The following is a 20,736-nucleotide window of genomic DNA, read 5'->3' as shown; positions in this document are numbered from 1 at the left end:
TGCGACCAGTAGTAGACCAGTGTTTTGAAATTTTAAACGGCTTTAAATGTAAATCAGAATTCTCAAAAAAAAAATTTGACTAGTTCAGGTTAAATTAATAACTAATTGCTGTTAATATTTTTAAATTAAAAAGTGTAAATTTTAGAATAATTACAAATTTTGTTGAATCTTTTTTTGGATTGTAGTGAGGGTGTTGAAATGTATTTTTACTTGAGAGATAGGTTATATAACCTCTAGTTGTCTTAAAAATTTTAAGCAAATATGTACATCTTGAATAATTATTGAATTCAATCCTCATATATAAAAATATATTGAATCGTACTTGCAGCTTGTCATAAATAACTTTTTTGGTAGGTGAAAATGGTGAAAACATAACCTTGACATTTTATACTCAAGTAAAAGAAACATTTCAACACCCTCACTACAATCTAAAACAAGATTCAACAAAATTTGTAATTGAAGGGTGGCATGACAAAAATGGTCAAGCAACAATTTAACGATTTTACAGGAAACGAAAATAACACATTAAAAATTTTTTCTGATCATTAAAGAAAAATCTAAAAAAAACCGTTTGGAAATACTATTTCGCTCAATCAGTAGAAATAAAATTTATGAAGATAAACCTACAACCTACATATTAGTGAGAAAAATAAGTAAAAGTGTACTATTTTGTGGTTACGTCAAATGCGCATATTTTGTTATAAAATTATAATTGTTAAAAAATATACAGTTTAAAGAAAAACTGAAAAATTAGTTTTTTAATATTGAAATGACGAATTGAATGCAAAAAAGTTTGCTTTGAAAAAGTTGTTTGTTTTCAAGAAAATTGTTAATTTAATGTTAACTTTTGAAAGTAAAAAGTATAGAAATTATCAAATGTAAACTACAAACAGGAATATTTAAAAATTAACAGAAGAATAATATTTAAATTATTGAAAATTAGATAAAGAATAAAAATTATTTCTAAATAGACATACAGTTTTTCAGAGAAATTTAATATATATTTAATGATATAAAAAAGAAATAAATATTTTTAACGATATTAATCTATTCATAATAATATTCATTTCTTTTGTTTTTTAACTGAATTGCATTGTAAGTAAAAATATGTAGGCTATTGTCTTATTCTTATTTTTATTAAAAACGAGTTTAAAAAACAATTTACAAGAAAATCCTTTTACAGAACTGTGTAAAAGAATTTACCTGATTTTTTTCTAAAAATATCTCAATTTCGAAAAATTGTTGCTGACTCCCTTTTGTCATGCCACCCTTCAATTATTCTAAAATTTACACTTTTTAATTTAAAAATATTAACAGCAATTAGCTATTAATTTAACCTGAACTAGTCAAATTTTTTTTTTGAGAATTCTGATTTACATTTAAAGCCGTACAAGCATCGTACAAGGCATTCACTAGCAGGGTGCTTCAAACGACATTTGCCTTGTGCCTCGTAAAGCGAGTGAGTGCCGCAGGGTGGCGCGTAGAAGCTTCCGTAATTGTGCGTTGGACTTAAAGCAGAAATCGTGCAATAGAAAGAGATGAGCAGATATCACGTTCTCACTCTCTCACATGGTTTACGCTTTACGCCGACGCTTTCACGCCATCATGGGACGGTACCTTTAGAAGTTCGAATTTCGAAAACTAGAAATAAAATTTGCTTCCTCTTTTACTCTTGCATGTAACCATGACAACCAGCAGCTGTGAAAGTACCTTTAAGGATAAATAAAATATATTATGAATTCACCTTTACCATCCCTGGAGTACGCGGAGTACGCCATTCTATTGACATTTTTCATTTTCAAGGCTTATTTTCATATTTATATAGTTTTTCGAAATTCGAGTTCGATTCCACTTTTTTCCTGGGTGTCTTTTTTTAGAAAAGAAAAAAGAGTAGGAAGCACGAATAATTAGAATAATCAAATAATGAAAATACAGCAAACTAAGGAAAATACCTTCCTCGGCATCGCCGTACATTCGCTTCGATTATTAAATTTAATTCTCTCGTTTTCGAGGACACTTAACTTTCTTCCCAGCTAGATAAATTGATAAGATAAAAAAACCAATTTACGCGGTAGATATCAGAAACAAGACATGAATTCTGGTGGGAAATTTGTCAGTGTCATCATCAACGCCAGGCATTAAACGACAATGCACAGCAATTGACGTCAAAGTTTTTATTTATGTCTCTTTGCCTTCTGTGCCTTTAAGTGTTTGTAGTGGTAGCACTGTTAGTGCATGTTCAAGAAGGGAAAATACATTGTGGTGTCTGGCTGTTCAAGGTAGACAAGAGGCACTTTTTCTACGTTACTGACAAATAATCTCGGACTGATTCGCGTGATAACAGATTCGTTCCGGCAGTGAAAAGTGCGATTGAAATTTTGTGAGTGTATTTGTTTTGTGCCGAGGATACCAGAGTTACTCTAGGTGTCGTCATTGCCTGATCGCAAGCAAGAGACGGCCCAGACTGCCTTCGAAATGCTCAGTTTGCTATATTTAGCGGGCACCCTCGCCTTCGTTAACGCAGGTGAGTTCAATAGTCACGACAAAGCTTATGATTGTCCCTTTAATTATCACTGAAATGCACGATCATCAACATGCAAATAAGTAGTAAGTGTACAAAGTCGTTTGACAGAATTTTGACAGCAACTTTTCACTTTGTCAAAAGAGAAAAAAAAATTCTTGTCAATTTTCTAGTTTCATTATTACTATATATGGCAATTTTTAATTTTTATTTTTATTGAAAAATTAATCGATAAACTACATGATGTTTCGTTAAAAAACAGCTTAAGTCTCCTAACCTCAATTTTTCTTATCTTAACATTGTTCGACCCTTAATCTCATTATTTCTGTTAATGCACAAAAACATTGTTCGAGAATACAAAGCAAATAAGAAAAACATTTAATGTTAAGAATTACATTTATGATTCACAGTTGATGTTTATTAATGTTGTTTATTGTTCAAAATGGACTGTCATCATTGGCTAAATATAAATAATGATAACATGAAAATTATTTAATTATAAAATTTGTATTTTATAATAGAAACTGTAAATATGAATTATTTTAAAGAAAAATATTTTTTTTGTTAAATCTTTTATTTAATAAAGTACAGGTAAATTTATACTTTATATTATAAAGACAAAAAATTAAACTAAGAGAGAAAATATATTTTTTAAAAACTATAAGAAGCGATGGTGATCGGCCAAATTAATTAAAAATGACTTAAATAACTCGATAATTGTATAATTGTGTACAAAGTCGAACAAAGGGTGTTTTCGTGAATTATTGGCAGTACGATCTAAGTATATCACGATTGGTCAATCCAGAAGCATGTTCGTGTTGATTGGTCCATTTTACTCTGCCATTCAAGTTGTAAATCTTGAAAATCCTATTAACATACAAACTTCGAAATTAGTCTTAAATATTTGGTCACTTTCAATGTGTGTTTAAAATAAAATTTTGTTTGTTATGTTACAACCTGATAATAATAATATTAACACGAAAATTAGAAGCTTACAAATTTTTTCGCATTTACTTAAAAAATGGTACGTATTTTCTCATTCTATTTTACGATAACTTTTAATTGTTTTTAATAATTGTTATATTTTTTTTAAATTGAAAAAAAATTGTTTTTATAGATTAAATAACTTTTTTTTTGCATAAAACGTGTTTTATTAGAAATTGAATGCTATTTTTACAAAAAAAAAATTATTCTGAAACACCGACAAGAAACACAAAATCGTAAAAAAACACAAAGTTGAAGAAAAAATATTAAATTTTCTCCTTTTATTGTATAAAAAGATTTCTGGATTCAGTCCGTTATATAACGTAAGTTAGGTCAAATTTGACCAGTTTTTTTTACCTATAGGTCAATCTTGTTAGGCCAAAACTTAGGGAAATTTGACCTATTTTTTGAGAAAGTTTCTTAAAAATTCATTTATTTCAATAAAAGTTCACCTAAAACTAAAATATTTCCTGTTTATAAAAATCTTTAAAAATTTTGCCCGTTTATAAATAAATAAATAAAATCCACTTGTTTATAAAGCAATTTCATGAAGTTTCGAATAATTTGAAAATTTCTGAATATTAAATATTTGTTTAAAAATATATTAAATTTCAAAAACAATGTTTCAAAAAACTAACTTATTCAGAATGTTTATTTACAATTTTTAAAAATTTAACTTTTTAAATTCTCATAAAAAATGAGAAGGTCTTTTTTAAACTTTAATTTGAAACTTTTTGAAATTCAATCGATATTAATAATAATTAATTTAACATTCTAAAATATAAAAATAGTTACTTATAAATTATTGCAGAAAAACGAATGATGATTAATATAAAATACGGTTTTTTAAAAATTTATTTTTTAAGAAAAACAGAATTTTATATTTATTTTAATGTCTAGTTCTATCTAGAATTAAAAAATTAATTTTTAGAAATTTCGTAACACTTGTGTTGTAATTAGTTCAAATATTTACTAATTCAAATTTAGTAAATAAGTTTTGTGATAATATTATTCCAAAAAAAAATTCTAAATTTATATTTCACATTATTTTATTATTCACATTTTTTTTTATTTATTTCATTTTATTTATTTTAAAATTTTTTTATAATTTTAATATATAACACTTTTAATGACATTTTATATTATTTTCTGTAATTTTTGTACCTTTTTTTTTATTTTGAATCAGTTTTGCTTATAATTTTGTTAAAAGTTTTGAAGAAAGAATTAATTGTTTTGAAGAATTTTATGGAAATTTTATTATGAAAATAATTAAATTGCTTTTAGGAATTCAATTAAAAATGTAGTGAAAATAATTGAATCTCGTGCGAAGAATTTTATTCAATTTTTTGAAAATAATTGTTAAATTGTTTTTAAAAATTTTATTAAAGTTTAATTTTTTAAAAATTTTTCATCTAAAATTATTCCAAAATTGTGGTTTTTGAAATTAAAAAAATTTTGTATTTTACATAATTTGCAATAAATTAAATATTCAGTTTTCCTAGTTATACATATAATATTTATAAAAATTATATGCGCAACTTTGATAAAATTCAATTATTTTTTGAATTTTTAAATAAAAATTATTTGCAAAATTATTTAAAATACATTCAATTTCAAATCTATAAAGTTCAATATTATTGTTGGAAATAGAAAGAATTTACAATTAAATTGAATACTTTATTTTTTTTTTTTAAAGAAATTTAAATTAAATTTAATAAAGTGGTTATATTAAGCAACAAGGGGCTAAAAGTGTCGATTTTGAGATAGCAGATGACAGGAAGTAAAGGTCATTCACTTGTTCGACTTGTATGAAAATGCCGTTTATTATGATCTGAATTCAATCGGAACTCATATGGCATTCCGTCGAAAACGAAATTCCAAGGAACACTTTCCTAGTAATCTTTCCACTTGATGGTTAAAACTTATAAATCTTAAATATCATTAAGATACTTTAAAAAGCATCTTATATATGATGGAAGATACAATTTTTTTATCTTACGTCTTATTTTAAGATATCTAAAAAGTCTCCTATTTTTAGTGTTGTTTTTAATATAAGATTTACACGAGTAATATTCGGGAAAAATATTAATTTTTTATAAAAATTTATTCTCTTCAAAAGTCGTCACTTCATGGAAAGTCACCCATATAATAAATATTTTTTAAATATTACACAATGTATGTATACATATGGTTCTAAATATAACATTATGTAAATTATATTTGGTTTCGAATGTATATAAATATGCGCGCCATAGATTCAATTGGCGTTTTTTTCTAAAGTATAAAAGTAGATACTATCCGTTACGGAGGGGAGTCTAGGTCTGTTCCAAAATATATTGATTTTAATAGGGAAATAAAACATTTTCTTAGCGTTTAGCTACTGGCATTTATGAGACATTTTTTCAAATAAGACACTGGTCTAAGAATTAATTACAATAGTATATTTTCTTTGAAGAAACGAGTAAACATACAGGGGCGAGGGAAATTTTTATATAAGACGTTGATCCGTAAAAAATTGTTCCTTTTCTTTAGTTAAAAATCACTGGTAGCACACAATTTACTGTATTATTGCTGAAAACATTGCTTAATTCTGTATTACTCTATAAACTCGACCTTACGGAAAATACGATTGCTAGGTTTTCACTTTGGACAGCAGAATTGATGCCGTACAAAATAAAAAAGTCTATAACTTTAATTCGTTTTTAGACTGAATAAACTGAATTTAGCTTTTAGGATAAATAATTTTATAGAAAATGTCATTTACGGACTTTTTTTACTTATCATGAATCGAAAGCAGCAAAAAGTAGTCTCGTGCACAAAACTAATTTAATTCAAGGAAATTGAAATTAAAATATTTTGCCTTACCTCTTTATGAATCAATTAAAACATAACGAGATATACTTCTAGGCAAATGAATTAATTATGATACAGGAAGTGAGAATTAACTCGTGCTTCAAAGGGGGATTTTTATTATCTCGTATTGATATTTTAGTTGATTTGATATTTTCATGTTTTTCACGTGGTCTAATTGAATAAACTATAGGAGCTTTTTGTGTAGTTTGTATAATTTATATTGAATTGAACTACTTTTCAGTAAAAATGGCGTGAACGAGTAATTTGCTCTTTCTGAGAGAATGACCCTTCTTAGAGTATACAAAGCTATTTATATGCTTCTTGATTAAGTTTTTTAATTCTATGGTATATTCAACTGACACAGCATTTCTCAAGCATTGTAAGTACAATCTAATCACGTGATGACGTACACTTATGACGAGTAATCACATGACAGCACGCGCCTTTATTTTATAAATGAAGGTTTTTCGCTTGATTGATTCGAAAGTAATTTATACTCCCAGTATATTTGTACCCTATAGGCATAGTTTTAAAATTAAATTTCTTGAAATCCTGAAAATTTTGAATTATCTTCCAAAATAGGGTCTTAAATAGAAAACTTAACTTTCAGTTTAACTAATATAAAGAATTTTGACTAAACTGATTAAAAAGTAAACTGATGTAAAAAGAAGTTTTTAGAATGTATCATAGTTTTATTTTTTCTAAACGGTTAATAGAAGATATTTAAAAAGTTGAAACTTGATGTCTCTTTTAGTGTTCTCAGTAAAGTAGTTAAAGTACTTATGGAAAAGTTTAGGCGAAATTACATTTCACAAAGTATGCAGATAGGTTTTGAGTGACTCAATCATTAATTATCATAATCGTTCTCTGACAGATGTCTCATATTCATGTTCTTTCAATAATTAAAAATATTCTGCAGTGTTCAACAACTTTTGTAAAAAAAATCTTCGAATTTTTGCTGAGAATTTTGATATTGAATTTGAATAGTTAAAATCCCTCTGAAATAAAACATCTCGATACACGAGCCTAGATAACATCTTTTACAATAGTTGAATGAAGATAAAAATAATGATTGTGGGTGGGAAGCTCTGCCAGACATCGTAAACTTTTTTTACAGCTGGAAGAGTTTTGTCACTAATATTGTAGACGAATAAATAGAGAAGACGAATGTTAGCATATACATTGTCAAACACATAAAATGTTCCCTGTTAAAAACATTGTATTGATATTTGTTATCATGGTTATTTATATTTTTAATTAAATAATTTAGCATCTATTTATATAGTAGCATCTATAACAGACATAATATATGTTAATAATATAATAAGAAATATAAGAATAATTAATATAATAGTAATATATAATAATATATAATAGCATTATATATAGCATCTAATTTTATAATTACATTTTTATTTTATATACCTAATGAAGCTAAAGTCCAATCGTTACTATATTGTTTTCTAAACTTTATATTAGTTTGTTAACATTTCAACAAGTTCTTCTTTTAAATTATTTTGTCCGAAATAGCATTTTTTTTCTCTGCTTTAATAGCCGATTAACTTATTTTCATTTATTAAATACATAGACAATCTAAGTTACAAAACATTAACTATAATATTAAATAATAAAACTATTATTAATCATAACTTGTATAATGGGACGATAGCGCGATTAAACGCAATTAAATTCTGCAAAAAAAACTTCTACTCAGCAAATTCTACATGAGAAAACTCACATTATATTTAAGTAGGTGACATTAATTCTGCACAAATAAACCCTATATATGCAAAAAACTCAATACATTATGATTAGATAAAATTTAATTTAATTAAATTTTGTTTACTTTATCACTACTAAGTATACTACACAGTAAAATTTTATGCACAATAAACTTCGATACAGAAGAAAATATAATTTTCGATGCTTCAATTTAATTACTAACTCTACTACATTAAACTGACCACATGACTTTTACTCAAATAAATTTAACACAAATTCTACATACAAAAAAATTGTATTATTTTTAATTAAATTATTTACTCTACGTCGTTAAATTAAATACCAGATAACTATAAACAAATAAAAACCTTAAATTAATGTGTATTTAATGAAACAAATAAAAATTGTGCGCGGAGAAACTCAACATAGCTATAATTGAGATAGATGTTCACTTGTTCCAGAAGTAACTGTGTTGAGTTTTATCGTGTAGAAAATAATCAATGGTCGACAAAATTTTGCTACAAGAGTAAACGATGGTTATTATTCAATTATATATATAATCTATAAATTACAGCAAGAGCTTTAATTCCGAAAATTGAAAAATCTTCGAAAGTCATTGTAGCAGTACAACTACATTTGTTGCATTTCTTCAAGATAAGCGAATTTTAAAATACTTTTACTTCTTTTAAGTCGAAAAATCAAAGGATGCATTTGATTCTTGGCATTTGGACTTATCTGATATATTTTTAAAATACACTCATCATATTTATTAAAAGACACGACTTGATGCGAATTTTAATATGTTTACAGTTTAACCAAAAATTTTGAATCAGTTGTACGATTACACAGTTCACGTTTAAATATCTAACCAACTTCAGTCTATTTTTGAATGTCTTTAAAAAATGGATCTAATTAGCGACAAACAAATCCGATTTTGAAACTAAAAAACTGAATAATTCAATTTAAGAAAAATACATATAATAAATAAACTTATCAACTACATTTCAATTTTCATAATTGTTTTTTTTATTTCATTTCTATATATTTTATTATTATTTACTTAGTTATTTATTTATTATATATACTTTAAAAAAGTTGTGACTCTATACTGTGAGAAAACTAATGGTAATAAGTTTCTTTATGGAAAAATGTCGGTAGCAGTATAATTACATTTATGACAAAGAATGGAAAACGTTTTTGATTTCGGAAAAATTCGTGAAATTCTGATAATAAAGTACTGCCTTAGCCTAATAAGATGATAAAAAATATCTTATTTATTCTCTGATAACGATAAAATTCTTTTCTTAATAGGGATATTGTCGTTCAGGTCTTATAATAATTTTAATTTAATCTAAAGATTGACTATAATTGTCAACTAATTAAATATGAGTTTAGTAACTTAATAGGTCTATTAAAAAGTCGAATTTGAGTTGAAATATTTTTCACACATATTTCTTATTGTGAAACTACATATAATAATTAAAACTACTACGTATTACAAAATAAAAATTCGCTCAAATATATTTTACTTTTAAACCGAAAAATGTACCTTCAGTTCGAAAAACATAGGTTAAAAAATATATTTATTTCAACAATTTTTTCAATTAAGTATTACATGCTTTATGAATGACCCCTAAATATAAAATTTATATTTCTTAACTTTCAGAAGGTAAAAAAATAGTAATTTTAGTTATAATTTTAAAAAATATAGGATTAATATACGAACAAGGATTGCGCATTTTTAAAACAAACAAGTTCCGAAAAAAATGACTTATTCTTTTCATTTAGTTAAAGGAGTTGCTGAAAATGATTATTTATTCGTTCAGTTGAGGAATAAGGAAGAATGGTTTAGGTTTCGCCTAGAAATAAAGTAACACTTGAGGTGGTTTTGTATTTTGATGATCGTGCTATTTGATGATTTCATGTGCTATAACTTACAATGTCTATTTTTCTAATTGTATAATTGTTATTATAACTGTTCAAGAGGTAACCTACTTCGGTCCAGAAAGCGTTCGGAATGGTACGTCGTGGACAATTTCTTGCACTGGATTTCAGGGCAAGAGTGATATATATTGGACGAAAAATGGTGTTTTACCAGAAGAACTATCTAAAGGAGATTTCCATATAGAAAAAAGTGATACGTTTACTAACATCAGCACTGACATCGGTTTGGAGATCCACGAGGGTGTCTATAAATGCGCGAGAAGCGCCAACAACACATTTCGATTAATTATTACAACCGGTTTGTAAAATTTCAGATAACTCAGTCTGGGTACTTTTTTTTGGGATTAGGGGTGCATGAATATTCCCCAATTAACAAGTACTTAGTAGTCGAACTGTTATTTAACAGAAAGGCATAAAACAGAATTTAAATTGAACAAAATAATTACATAACTATTCTGTTGAATTTAAATTCTGTAGCAAAATTTATATTCAACACTTCTGGTAGACGATAATTCTGTTAAATCTCAAGTTGTCAATATAATAATTCTGTTGAGTGTCAAATTACGTGACTATTCCGTTAAACGTCAATTCAGTTGTACGCTTTTCTGATAAATGACAATTCGGTTGTTCGTCAATATTGAGGAATATTCAAGCCACTATTTATGTGGTATTATGAAATAAATATGGATCAGCATGGCCCAGGTGTTAGAACCTTTGGTTCTTATTTTGCGAAAGTTGAAATTTTGTAGGTCACCAACCGAAATTCATTTTAGAACCTAAAGAAAATGAGTTTTTTTTACAAAAACAGCCCATTTGATAAATATTAATCCATGCCACCGAAGGGTTAAAGTTTAAATAGGATTTAACATGGGTTTAGTGTACTTCTGCAAGCTTTGTTATAACTTTTGAATTTATTAGCACTTTGAGTATACGCCGAATGCGAATCTGATGTTAAAAATAACAGCTATCTTAAAAATGAAAGTTCAGTCGAAAAGCACTTCTGAAATCTGTTTTATAATTCTACTAGAAAATATTAAAGTCGATATGGAGCATTAAAGTAACTAAAAGAGAATTTATGATAGTTAGGATCTTAGGAATCTGTACTATTAAATCTGGAACTCTTATGTTATTCAAATAATCAGATCGTTTTACGATCAAAGGAGACGTGCTCATAAAGTATACGCCACACAGATAGGAGGGATGAGAGGGTTTCAGAAAATTAAGACATGGGGAGAGAGCTCGTGCGTTTCCAGTTTTCAGGGTGTAAGATATTGATTAAAGGAGGCGCATGGTCATTTCCCGACTGAAAAGTAGTCGAATTGTTACTTAACAGCAAAGCACGCAATACATTTGTCATTCAGCATAAATTACATTCTATAAATTACTATTAAAAATCTGACTCCAACTTTACACCAATATGATTGAACATAACATCAAATGGTTAAAATGATGTTATTTCAATCTCGAAAAGTGTGAATGCTTGCATTTAATTGGTTTAAAGTTTTTAGCGAATCCAATCAAATGGAAGTATTCACATTTTTTGAGATTAAAAGTATAGAATTTTCAATCTTTCGGTTGTTTAGCCGAAATGACATTTCACATAATTTTCATATTTCGAAACACCATTAAACATAATTTTTAATTATTCGAATTATTCTTTATCCTAATATTTAAATATTAGAATTATCCTTTGACATAATTTTCAATACGTCGAAAAATTCTTTGACATAAATTTTCTTAATCCGAATGATTATTATTTCAGAAATTTTATTTTTCATAATTTTCATTTATTCGAATAACCATTTAACATAAAATTTATTTGTTGGATTGAGCCTCTATATTGTCCATGTGATTTAGTATTGGTTAAAATAGCACGCAGCAGAATCAACACAACTTTCTGTATTCACTGATGCATATTATATATATGTATATATACTGTAATTCAGAAGTTAAAAATGATCTTTATTTTGCTCTAATCCTAATTGAGAAGACCTTATTTAATTGATTTTTCTTTAAACAGATATCATATATAAAGTGGTGCCTTATGGAAACGAATTTGTGAAAAATAAGAAAGGCTATACGTTGATTAATCCAGTGCCGTTACAATGTGGAAATTCCACTGCCAAAGACACTGTGGAATGGACAAAGGATGGAAAAGTTATCGATCAAACGCATACGGATATCGAAAACTGGAGGATAAATGAATCACGAGTTCTCGAGCTGCTTCAAAACAATCCTGTTGTCATTGGAAATTACACATGTCAAAACAAAAATCAAAGTTTTTCCCTTCGCTTCAGAGTTGTTCGTAAGTTTTTTTAAAAATTAATTAAAATTATATTTGCATTGTTACGAATATAAAGTCAAATTTGAAGAATTCGAAAATTATATTCGTAATCAGCGATCCCAAAAGCTCCCAACTGAGAAATTTCATGCAGTCTTATATAGATTTTCAAGTTCTTTTATCCGCCATATTGGATTCGCCATTTTGAATTTTAAAAATTAGACTATTTCAATATTCTTGAAAATAGTGGAGTATTTTAAAAATAATTTTTACAGAAAATCTTGAAAGTAATTGAATTTTATAAAGAATTCAATTATTTATATAAAAATAACAAAATTCTTATCAAGATTTCACTTATTTTCAATAAAATTTTAACTGATTTCTTCGAAAATTTCAATTATTTTTAAAAATCTTGTTAAAATTCTCCAAAAAAAAATTCATTAATTTTTAAAAAATAATTGAATTTTTTACAAAAGTTAAATTATTTAAAAAGCTTAATAAAATTCAATTCAAGAATTAATTAATTTAATTATTTTCATAAATAACAAAATTTTCAATTTTAATTGAATTCCAGGGAAAGTTTAATTATTTTTAAACATTTTCTTAACATTCTTTGAAAGAATTCAATAATATCAATAAATAGTAAATTTTTCACAGGAATTCTATAATTTTAAATACAATTTTAATAAAATTCTTCTAAAAAATTTACTTATTTTTTAAAGTTTTGAAAAAAATTCAATTATTTATAGAAAAATAAATTTTTTCGCAGGGATTCAATTATTTAAAATAGTTTTAATAAAATTCTCTTCAAGAATTCAATTATTTTTAGAAATAATTCAATCGTCGATGTACTGAAAATCATTGAATTCTTGTAAAGTATTTATAAAAAAAATTCGAAATTAATTTAATTCATTTCAAGAATTTTATCGACATTTTTTTCAATAATTGAATTCTTTCGAGAAAATGTAATTAAAATTATTGTATCCAGAATAATTTAATTCTTGTCAAGATTTTTTTTAAATTCTTTAAAATAATTTAATTGTTTTTAAGAATTTATTTCAATATTCTTGAAAATAGTAGTTTTTTTTTAAATTTTTACTGAAAATTTTGAAAATAATTGAATTTTATGAAGAATTTCTTTTAAGTTTTTAAAATAATTGTGTTTACTATCAATTGTAATTAACAATTTTCATATTAAAATATATTCAAATTATTCATAGAAAATTAAATTATTTTACACAATTTTATTAGAGTTTTTATAAATAATTATATATTTTTTTTGAAGAATTTCATTAAATTATGTAAAAATAATGTAATTTTTTAAAGTAATATTAATTGAAATTTACAAAGAATTATATATTAAAAACTTTTGAGGACAATTGAATTGTTTAGAAAGAATTTTTTATCAGAATTGTTGAAAATAATTGAATTTCTCCGAAACATTTTATTATTTATGAAAATAATTGAATTTCTTTGGAGAATTTTACTATATTTATGAAAATATTTTCATTCTGTCGAAGAATTTTCTTATTTTTAAAAATAATTGAATTCTTGCGGAGGATTTTACAATTTTTAAAAATAATTGAATTGTTTCGAAGAATTTTATCTGAATTTTTGAAAATAATTGAAGTTTTTGAAGGAATTTTATTAAATATTTTAAAAATAGTGATTTTTTCTTAAAAAGAATTTTATCAAAATTGTTAAAAATAATTTGAATTTATATTAAAATTCTAGAAAAGAATCGAATTTAATTAATATTTTGAAAATAGGTAAATATTTTGAAAAAAAACATGACAATACTTAAATTGAATGTTATTTAGTATATTTTTTCAAACAGTAGTTCATTTAAAGTTGGTTCAAGCTCACCAAGGGCACTATTAAGCAGTATTTGTTGATTTTGAACTATGTTTGCAGCTAACCCCGTTCCAAAATTCGAAAACACCTTCCAAAGTGTTGTGGAGGGTGAAAAACTCACCTTAAATTGCGGTGGAAATCTCTATCCCGGAATAAAAATCGAATGGGAATTCAATGATTACAAATTCAATACATCTGAGGGAAGATATCAACTCTCACGTGACATGGAGAATGGAGTGAGCGGTGGAGTTTTGACCGTGTCAAACATGAAAATGACCGACAGCGGACATGTTGGTTGCAGGGTTTATTACGAAGAAAACGAGAAGTACAATGCTACTGTTTCATCTGAGTTGAAGGTGAAAGACAAGCTTGCTGCTCTTTGGCCCTTCCTCGGCATTTGTGCGGAAGTTGCTGTTCTCTGCGCCATAATCGTCATCTACGAGAGAAAGCGTAACAAGGCTGAACTTGAGGAGTCGGATACGGATCAGAGTCCAGACACGTGAGTATAGTGTTCATTTAATTTAATTTCATTTCAATGTTTTGAACTTTATTTCTCATACAGTTTGAGAAGCAAATTTTATTAATTTAGCTGAAATTATTCCACCATAGTCAAACTATTGAATTGGAAAATTATCATCCTCTTCGAGGTCCACTTCCTCCATCCAATCTCCCAGTCCGACCACCGATAACTCCTGTCAATTCCTTGATGACGATTCAAAATATTCAACTGCAGCAAATTTTGAGAATCTAAGTACCTTATCTAAGTACATTATGTTTAAAAAACAATGAAGTAATTTTTTGATAAATTTAACGAGTCCTTAATTAGAATTTTTAAATATTTTTTAAAATTATCTCAACAAATAATTTTTAAATTTTACTTAGTTTTTGTTCCATCTTCAAGAATATTATTGCTTTAAATTGACAACTTTTAAAAAATTATTAATTGCAGTTAAAAAAATAAAAATAAAAAATATAATTTCGAGAAAATTGAAAAATATAATTAAAAAGGAAGTTTGAAAACATTAAATGGTATGGATTATAAAAATTTAATAATATATTTTATTTTCATTGATACAATTTATAAAATATAAACATTCCAATATTTTATACAAAATTAAAATTGTAACATGTGCCTGAACATTTAATATGACAAATTTAAAAGCAAATATAGTTGAGAAATAATTTAAACATATTTAATAGAACAGGATTGACACAAAAATTTAATTTTGTTTTTTCCCTGCTTTCCAGACAAAATTTTGACTTTTTCCCTGACCCTAAAGAATATTCAGTTCAATTACTATTACTATTTTCTACAATTTTTAACTAAAATTCTTCTTGAAATCAATTATATTTAATAATTTTTGACAAAGTTCTTTGAGAAGTTTCATATCCATTTGTTTACAATTCAATTTTACGTGAAATTTCGATTATTCGGAAATTATTCAATTTCATAATTAGAAAATAAAAACTTTAAATAAATTAAAAAATATTTCAATTAAACTTTTTCAAAAAAAATTAGTTTAAGGGCATTTGAACCTTGATGACGTTACAGATTGTGCAAAGCATGTGTGACGTCATCAAGGTTCAAATGCCCTTAATAGAATTGTTAATTAAAAGTCTGAAAAATTCAAATTTTCGAAGATTCTAACTTGAAACCTTTTCAAAACTAAATTATTTCTATAAATTCAGGCTGTAATCCCTTTTAAAATTGTACGAGAATTCAATTATTTGAATACAAAAATAAATAATTTATTGAATAATTGAATGTTTCTGAAAATTCAATTCTCATCAAGGATTTTTGGCAACAAATCTTTTTCTTTCGACGAATTCTAATGGAATTTTTAAGAATAATGTCATTTTTTGAGAAATTTGATTAAAATTGTATTAAAAATAATTGAATTTCTGCAAATTTGATTATTTATGAAAATAATTGAATTATTTTCAAAAATTTGTAAATAATTCAATTTCAGTGAAATTTTAATTTTTTATGAAAATAATTAAATGTTTGCGTAGAATTTTATTAATTTTTTTTAATAATTGAATTCTTTTGGGAAATTTTATTAAAGTAGTAGATCATTGAATCATAGAAATCATAGAAATCATAGAAATCATTGAATTGAGGAAAGTTTTTAAAAATAATTGAAATTTCGGAGAAGAATTCTATTATTTATAAAGATAATTGAAATTTTGACGAGAATTTTTGTAAAGTTTTGTAAATTTTTGTAAATTTTTGTTGAATTTCTGCGAAGAATTATATTACTTTTGAAAATAATTGAATTCTTGAAAAGAATTTTATTAAAATTTCTTTTTAAATGATTGAATTCTTTTGTGAAATTTTATTGGAAAAGTAGACATTGAAAATAAGGGGCCGTACACATAATACGTCACGCGATTTTTGACCATTTTTGACCCCTCCCTCCCCCTATGTCACACTTCGTCACAAACCTTGAACCCCTCCCTCCCCCTACGTCACGTCACACACGTAAATTTCACTGTAAATTTTATACATTGGACATTATATATTATATACAACACTCTAAATTATTGAATCAGTTAGAAATAACTTATTTAGAAGCAAGAAATCAGTCACTAATTCAAATAGTTATATTTTTTTTCTGACAATTAGTTAAAAATAACTAATGTTTCAATAAAATTTTTTTGGATTGATTCAATTATTAGTCACGTTTAACTACCTACATAGCACCGAAACTTTCCTAACAATTTATTGAAGGCAAGCTTCGAAATATTTAAATGCAATGTTTAGTGAAAATTGTATAAAGATTTAAATCTTTATCCCACTTTTATCTTTATCCCACTTCAATAATTGTTTAGCGCGAAACTTTCCTGAAAATTTAACTTAAATTTTCAGCAAAATTTTTACGAAAGTATAGTCAAAAGTGTAATTAAATGTTCAGGAAAGTTTCAAGCTATATTTTTAAGAAAATTTGACGATAAACATTTATTGGAGTGAGAAATTTAAATCTTTACACAATTTTAAATAAACTAATTGCTAGTAAACTTTTCGAAGTATGCAAGCAAATCTTTAATATACATATATTTAGAAAAGTTTCGGTGTTTTGTGGATAATTTTTCAGTTATTTTTAACTGATTCAGATACAAAAAGACAGTAACTGCTGATTGCCAGTTTAAACCATGATTTTTAACTGATTCAAATTAAGAGAATATATTACTTATCATATTATAAATAATATACCAATAGATGTTAAACAGGTACATATAATAGATATTAAATAGTTTAGAGCATTTTTAACTTGTTTTATTTAGAAAAAGTGCCATTGTCACATATAATTTCTTATAATCTTTGAATTTAAAAGATTGTGACGTAACACATGAGTTCACCCCCCCCCTCCCCATGTCACACTTAGTCACAATTCTCAGACCCCCTCCCTCCCCCTAGCCGCGTGACGTATTATGTGTACAGCCCCTAATTGAATTTTGACAATTTTGTGAAATTAATTAAATTTCTTCGAAGAATTTTATTAAAATTATTTTGAAAAAATGGAATTGTTACAAAGAATTTCATTAAAATTTTTTTAAATAATTTAATTCTTTGAAGAAATTTAACAAAATTTTTCACAAAGATTTAATTCTTTTTAAATATTTTAATAAAATTTTTCGCAATAATTTAATTATTTTTATAAATAATAAACTTCTTCTGATAAATTTAATTATTTTTACAATATTCATCACAAAAATTTTATTTCAATTTTTTTAAATACAATTTTACAGGAATTGCTCAAAAAATGTAATTATTCTAAAAAGTTTAATTTGAATTTCTCAAAAAACTCAATTATTACAAAATATGTTTTTTTTTAAATTCTTTGAAAGAATTCAATTATTTACAAAAATATTAGAATTTTTTACAGGAATTCAATTATTTTCAAATATTATAATAAAATTGTTCGAAATAAATCAATTATTTTAAATAATAAAATTGTTCGAAATAAATCAATTATTTTAAATAATAAAATTGTTCGAAATAAATCAATTATTTTAAATAATAAATTTCTTCTTGGAAATTCAATTATTCAAAAAAATTTTAGTAAAATCATTCGCAGGAATTCAATTATTTTCAAAAAAAATAGAATTCTTTGTAAAATTTACTTACTTTTAAAAACTTTTCGCAATTCAATGATTTTCAATATCTACTATTTTCGTAAAATTTCCAAACAGAATTAAATTATTTTTGTAAAAATCTTGGTAAAAATGCAATTCTTTTCATAAATAATAAAGTAGTTTATGAACGACCACTGACGGGTTAATAGCGTTAATAGTGAAAATAGTATTTTCTTTGATGAGCTAAGAAAAATTTATAAAAAAGATAATTAAAGAAAAATCTAAATATAAATGTAAAATCTTGAAATTAAAATTTTTGAAATTCACAGGAAACCAACACCCAACAAGGACTCTGAGGTTAGGCAAAGAAAATAATCGCCACGTGAGATAGCAGCGACGTAAGAAAGATGCAGAGAGAAGTAAGGTACTTAGCCAAGAAATGTTGTACAATGAAGATCATCAAAACTGCTGAAGGGTTACACGCAATTTTTTTTTACGATTCGTCAGTTGTGAGAAGGTGAACAAGTCTTACTTAAGATCGACGAATATTATATTATATATATACAGAGTCGTTTGAAGACTCTCTAGCTTACGTTTTCTTGGAATTATTCCCGGGAAGCAAAGAGTGATAATGACGAGATAAGCACTAATTAGACATTTTTACGCTTACTTCTCAAATACGTCGCCCGTTCGTGTTGCCTGCTTTGCGTAACACGTACTAAGCAATTAGCAATTTTTAAATTGTACATGTCATTTTTTTTGTTAAAAAAAACAATGTATTATCATTTATTGCCATTACTACTATTAATTCTTATTATTAACTATACAGATACCGTTATATAATGATTTTTGAGTATTATGACTACTATTATGATTGTTAATATTACCGTTACTACTTTTATTGTTAAGATTATTGTTAAGACCGCAAACCATTAGCATTATTAGTGCACGACGATCGTGCCTAGCGGAATGTGTCATTAAAGGCGTTATTCTTTATTTCTTCGGGAGATCGTGAATATTATGCTGCATTTTTAAAAAAAAGAAAATTGTGGAAGAAAAAAGTAACGATAATTACAATTGTCGTCTTCTTTGGCGAAAGAGTTGCTGCTTACCAAAAAAAAATGAGAGTAATCTGCTGAAGCGCTTGTGTGAAAGATAATTTAGGAATTGTTAAATAATAAGGCCCATTGATTATTATTAACCATCGAAGAATTTTAATACTTTGTCAAAATTTATATTCTTCCAATATAAATAATTTATATGTTTTCCAATTTTGGGAAATTTATGGAATTGGATACATTATTTTTAATTTGTTACTTTGCAAAAAGTTCATGAAGAAGGTGCTCAAATTATTTCTTATATTAAGATTTTTTTAAACTGAATTTATCTTTAAGAAAACACTGAATTTTAGCGTATTCCACAATTTTTTTATTCCTTTTTTTTATTCAATTCCTCGAAATGAAAAAAGTACAAGTGAATTCATTTTTTTAATTTTTAATTATCAATTATTAATTACTAATTACATTTATTAAACGAAGTTTTTTTATTTTCTTGAAATTTGAGCAAATGTATCAATTCACAATGTATTTTAATCACAAGTATCGTGTCATGCTTCTAAAGAGCTTCTTTTTTTTTTATAGAAGAATGGGTTCAACTATTAGAAATTGTAAATTAGATAAATTGAGCCGAAAAACTCGATATCTGAACATTAGTGGAAGTTTTTTGTTTGTGTAATAGAATGGAAAGTTCAGTTTGTAGATAGCATCTCACAATATACTCGGTATCTTATCTGGAGATAAATTTACAATCAGTATAGAAATTATATATCTCGGTCTTGAAATAGAGAAACAATTACTCCCTATTGTTATAAGAAAAACCTGCCTTCATACTCGATAAATTCTGAAAGAATCTATTTTCTATCCTGCGGGCGGAAGCGAACGAGCGACGTTAAATTTTGACTTTGACTATTATAAAAATTTCATTCAGTTTAAAATATATTTATTATTTAGTGACATTTTTCTTTGAGGAAAAATTTTGCTAGGATACTTCTGGCAAATGTGGGAAGTGTTGTTGCACTTTCTCTCTCAAATGAGTGCTAGAAATAAAAAAAAAACTATTGAACTGTGTTTCAAATTGAAAAAAAATCTTATAAATATGTATATCTAATGTAATACTATGTGAAATACCGTTGTAATCTGCAATTACATATAAATTCTTAAGCAATTCTACTAAACTAGATATAAATTTGTAAAATTTCACAACCATTCTAGGTTTCTATATTGTCGAATGTGAACTTGTAGCCTTTACGATCTCCCGACTCGAAAACATTAAGAGCCTTTGACATGCTTTTTATGGTCTTTAAAAAGAATAAACGATATTGAAATGTTAATTATTATTCTTTTAATTTTAACCTATTTCTAAAATTTTCTAAAAATATTTTCAACTTCAAAAAAAGTTTATTTCTATTCAAAAGGCAAATTTGATTGTTTGTTTATTTCTC

At 25.6% G+C, this 20,736-nt stretch overlaps 2 protein-coding genes across 2 annotated transcripts in view; one reads left to right on the top strand and one right to left on the bottom strand.

Moving 5' to 3' along the window:
- The first annotated feature begins 1,798 nt into the window (after positions 1-1,798).
- Positions 1,799-20,625, top strand: LOC122511032 (neuroplastin). The gene is made up of 5 exons (XM_043626026.1): positions 1,799-2,524; positions 10,065-10,322; positions 12,045-12,329; positions 14,220-14,658; positions 18,566-20,625. Exons 1-5 carry the CDS (start codon positions 2,476-2,478, stop codon positions 18,609-18,611), a joined length of 1,077 nt encoding a protein of 358 aa, XP_043481961.1. The 5' UTR covers positions 1,799-2,475; the 3' UTR covers positions 18,612-20,625.
- LOC122511020 (serine/threonine-protein kinase OSR1) overlaps positions 3,178-20,736 on the bottom strand; it is a 55,811-nt gene continuing 38,252 nt past the window's right edge. Inside the window, exon 8 of the mRNA XM_043626015.1 lies at positions 3,178-3,388. Coding sequence (XP_043481950.1) covers positions 3,283-3,388 — 106 coding nt within the window. The 3' untranslated portion in view covers positions 3,178-3,282. The remainder of the gene's footprint in view (positions 3,389-20,736) is intronic.

Source organism: Leptopilina heterotoma, unplaced genomic scaffold, assembly GCF_015476425.1.
Source record: "Leptopilina heterotoma isolate Lh14 unplaced genomic scaffold, ASM1547642v1 Lhet_8, whole genome shotgun sequence".
Classification (NCBI taxonomy): Eukaryota; Metazoa; Arthropoda; class Insecta; order Hymenoptera; family Figitidae; genus Leptopilina; species Leptopilina heterotoma.
Note: the sequence above shows the minus strand (reverse complement) of the source record. Positions and strands in the feature narration are given on the sequence as shown.